Below are 3792 nucleotides of genomic sequence, written 5' to 3'. Positions count from 1 at the left end.
GACTTATATGATTCTATCTATTTTATAATTTTTAATTTTTGTTTGAATAAAATGAATAGTCAAATATGATACTTAAAAGTCAAAAAATGTCACTTTTAACGTGACAAAGGGAGCAAGTCCCAAGACAAGTTTAAGGACCTAGTAGAAATTTTAAAACGAAAGTTTAGTACTTATATATACCTATATATATGACATACTGACTTAAGTTTAGGCACTGTCACTGTATTTTACTCAATACTAAATAACCCGAAATATCAAAATTTTTGACTCCATTAACCCATCACTGATTTTCTAGAGTAAAATGTCTATCTACAGGGCACTCGGGTGTTTTGGAGGCCGGAAACACTTGACTTTTTTTCTTCGCATCTTGTCCCACCGCGGCGTGGTAGGATTTTGCTAAAGCTCCGCTGCCACACCCGCGGATAAAATACTAAGAACAAAAAAGTAAACTAAAAATATCAAGAACCGAATTGAAAATACCGAAACTAATTTTTTAGTACCTTATTCGGTTCCTAATTTTCAAGAACCTCGGTACTTTATCTTGAAGAACCGAATTCACTAAATTTATTGAAATATGCTGAATTTGAGTGTAGTTATATTATTAATAGCACTACTTTAGTTTATTACATTTTGTATATGTGGTACTCTACTCATATAATCTTGTGGACTTGTATATGTACTCCCTCCGTATAAGATTTAGAAGTCGTTTTGGACAAGGTTTGTGTCAAATATTGAGAATATAAATCACCAGTAACATTTAAATTTGAAAATGTGAAAAATATATACATAGATTTGTCTTGAAAAATACTTTTATAAAAGTAAGTGTATATATATATATATCATTTTTTTCTAAATATTACAAAAATAGAGGTCAAATTTGTGTTTTAGAGACCATATCGCTGTCCTAAACAACTCCTAAATCCTATACGAAGGGAGTATATATTTGACACTACTATTCTCTATAAAATTATTTCTAAATTATATCAAAATTAGTTTTTGAACATGCTATTACATGTTCATGAGATCAATTTAGTATTTTTCACTAAATACCGAAACCGAATTTGGGTACCGAGTTTTTGAAGCAACCGAAGTGCCTATTTCCCAATATTATATTATTTATGAAATTTCTATGAGAACCGATCGATACATATTTCCGACTCAGCGTCACCATCCTGTCCTATAGCGTCTGCAGTGAACAGACTGCCCGTTCTCTCTCTCAGATACAAGCAGCAACAGCGTCACGGGCGTCACAGCGCTGCAGCCTGCTGCCGAAGCCTGCCGCGATCCATCTCCATCCATGGCGTCGGTGACCACCAGCGCAGCCGCCACCGGTCCACGCCCCGACCGGCCGCACGTCGTGCTTGTGTCAAGCCCCGGCGCAGGCCACCTCATGCCGATGGCCGAGCTGGCGCGGCGCCTCGTGGCGCACCACGCCGTCGCGGCCACGCTCGTCACCTTCGCCGACCTCTCCGCGGACTCTGACGCGCACTCCGCCGCCGTTCTTTCCTCCCTCCGCGCGGCGAACGTTTCCACCGCCACGCTCCCCGCAGTCCCGCACGACGACCTCCCCGCCGACGCGCGCATCGAGACCGTGCTCCTCGAGGTGATCGGCCGCTCCATCCCGCACCTCCGCGCCCTTCTCCGCGACGTTGACTCCACCGCGCCGCTGGCCGCGCTGGTGCCTGACTTCTTCTGCACAGCGGCGCTGCCCCTCGCCTCCGAGCTCGGCGTCCCGGGGTACATCTTCTTCCCCAGCAACCTCACCGTGCTCTCCGTCATGCGAAGCGCCGTGGAGGTCAACGACGGCGCCGGCGCCGGCGAGTATCGCGACCTCCCTGACCCTCTCCAGCTTCCCGGGGGCGTGTCTCTACGCCGCGAGGACTTGCCGGATGGGTTCCGGGACGGCAAGGAACCGGTCTACGCGCACCTCGTCGGCGAGGGCCGCCGGTACCGTGCCGCTGCCGGCTTCTTGGCGAACACTTTCCACGGAATGGATCCGGCGACCGTGGAGGAGTTTAAGAAGGCGGCCGAGCAAATCAGGTTCCCGCCGGCTTACCCGGTGGGCCCGTTCGTCCGGTCAAGCTCCGATGAAGGCGGCGCGTCGTCGCCGTGCATCGAGTGGCTGGATCGGCAGCCGACGGGATCCGTGGTGTACGTTTCCTTCGGGAGCGCCGGCACTCTGTCCGTGGAGCAGACGGCCGAGCTCGCCGCCGGGCTGGAGGACAGCGGGCACAGGTTCCTCTGGATCGTGCGCATGCCAAGCCTGGACGGCGAGCACTCCGACGACATGGGCCGGAAATCCCGTGGCGGCGGTGGCGACGAGAACGATCCCCTGGCATGGCTTCCAGATGGGTTCTTGGAGAGGACTCGCGGACGCGGCCTCGCCGTGGCGTCGTGGGCGCCGCAGGTGCGCGTGCTGTCGCACCCGGCGACGGCCGCCTTCGTGTCCCACTGCGGGTGGAACTCGGCGCTGGAGAGCGTCACGTCCGGCGTGCCGATGGTGGCGTGGCCGCTGTACGCGGAGCAGCGGATGAACGCCGTGGTCCTGTCGGAGAACGTGGGCGTGGCGCTGCGGCTGCGCGTCCGCCCGGACGACGGCGGGCTGGTCGGGCGCGAGGAGATCGCAGCGGCGGTGAGGGAGCTCATGGAGGGGGAGCACGGGCGCGCCATGCGGCGCCGGACTGGGGACCTGCAGCAGGCGGCGGACATGGCGTGGGCGCCCGATGGCTCGTCGCGCCGGGCGTTGGGGGAGGTCGTCGGCAGGTGGAAGGCGGGTGCGGTTGGCAAAACTGGGTTTGTCGTTTCGTCGTCGTGAATCGTGATGATGTTCATGTCTGTTGTCGTGGTTTGTTGTTGGAATTTCTATGGTACATACAAATAAAAGGACAAAATCCCATTTGCCCTTTAACCTTGAATCTAAAAGTATCATTGAACTAGATAATATAATTAACATTCTTCAGCCGTGTTTGGGTTGAAGGAAAAGTAAAGAGAAAAAAGTACAGAAATTGTATTCCATTGGAAAGGCTTTCTCTCTCACCGTTTCGAACGTAGGTAGTGATACAAAACTTGTCAAAGGAGAAGCTTCAAAGTTGCAATTTTGGAGGAATCTGAAAATGAGCTTTGAGCCGAGAGAAACTTTCTTGTGGCCATTCTCCAAAAAAGAAAAAAGAAAACTTTCTTGTGTCCATTTGCTACTTTCTCATTGCATCTGAAGCCTAGTTCTTTGGCTGCTTTGCAGTTGAGTAACATGAATTCGAAGGTAACGTTGAGTGCTTAATGTCGATTGGAGTGTATTATTAAGCACTGATGTCTTTTTATAACTTGTATGTTTTTTTTTTACTCCTGTGATGTATTACAAACACCCCTTTCCACCAATTTGTTTGTAGTTTTCAATCCTCTGTTTTTTATTACGCGCTCCTTTTATTTCATTTTTTCCATTTCTTTATTTTTCTATTCCTTCACACTAAATAGACCCTCAATTTTCAAACCAGACAAATTACCACCGTTACTTAGCTAAAATAGTCCACAATGGAAGGTGTTTTTTATTGAATGTACCACATATGTGACATGTGGGTCCCACATTTCTTCTTTTTAGCCATGTTATTGTTTATGGAATATTTGGGCTTTTACATAGGCCTTGTTTACTTCCTCCCAAAAACCCAAAACTTTTCAAGATTTCCCGTCACATTGAATCTTTAGACGTATGCATAGAGTATTAAATATAGATAAAAATAAAGACTAATTACACAGTTTAGTCGAAATCGACAAGAGGAATCTTTTGAGCCTAGTTAG

The 3792-nt window shown here is 48.7% G+C and overlaps 1 protein-coding gene across 1 annotated transcript; it reads left to right on the top strand.

Moving 5' to 3' along the window:
- Nucleotides 1098-2922, top strand: LOC110434525 (hydroquinone glucosyltransferase-like). Its single transcript, XM_021458686.1, has one exon. The coding sequence runs from the start codon at nt 1298-1300 to the stop codon at nt 2813-2815; it is 1518 nt and encodes a 505-aa protein (XP_021314361.1). The 5' UTR covers nt 1098-1297; the 3' UTR covers nt 2816-2922.

Source organism: Sorghum bicolor, chromosome 4 (assembly GCF_000003195.3).
Source record: "Sorghum bicolor cultivar BTx623 chromosome 4, Sorghum_bicolor_NCBIv3, whole genome shotgun sequence".
Lineage (NCBI taxonomy): Eukaryota > Viridiplantae > Streptophyta > Magnoliopsida > Poales > Poaceae > Sorghum > Sorghum bicolor.
This window is presented reverse-complemented; position numbering and strand designations above follow the sequence as displayed.

Coding starts and splice junctions, on each gene's coding strand:
- LOC110434525 (XM_021458686.1), top strand. CDS start 1,298: ATGGCGTCGGTGACCACCAGCGCAGCCGCCACCGGTCCACGCCCCGAC.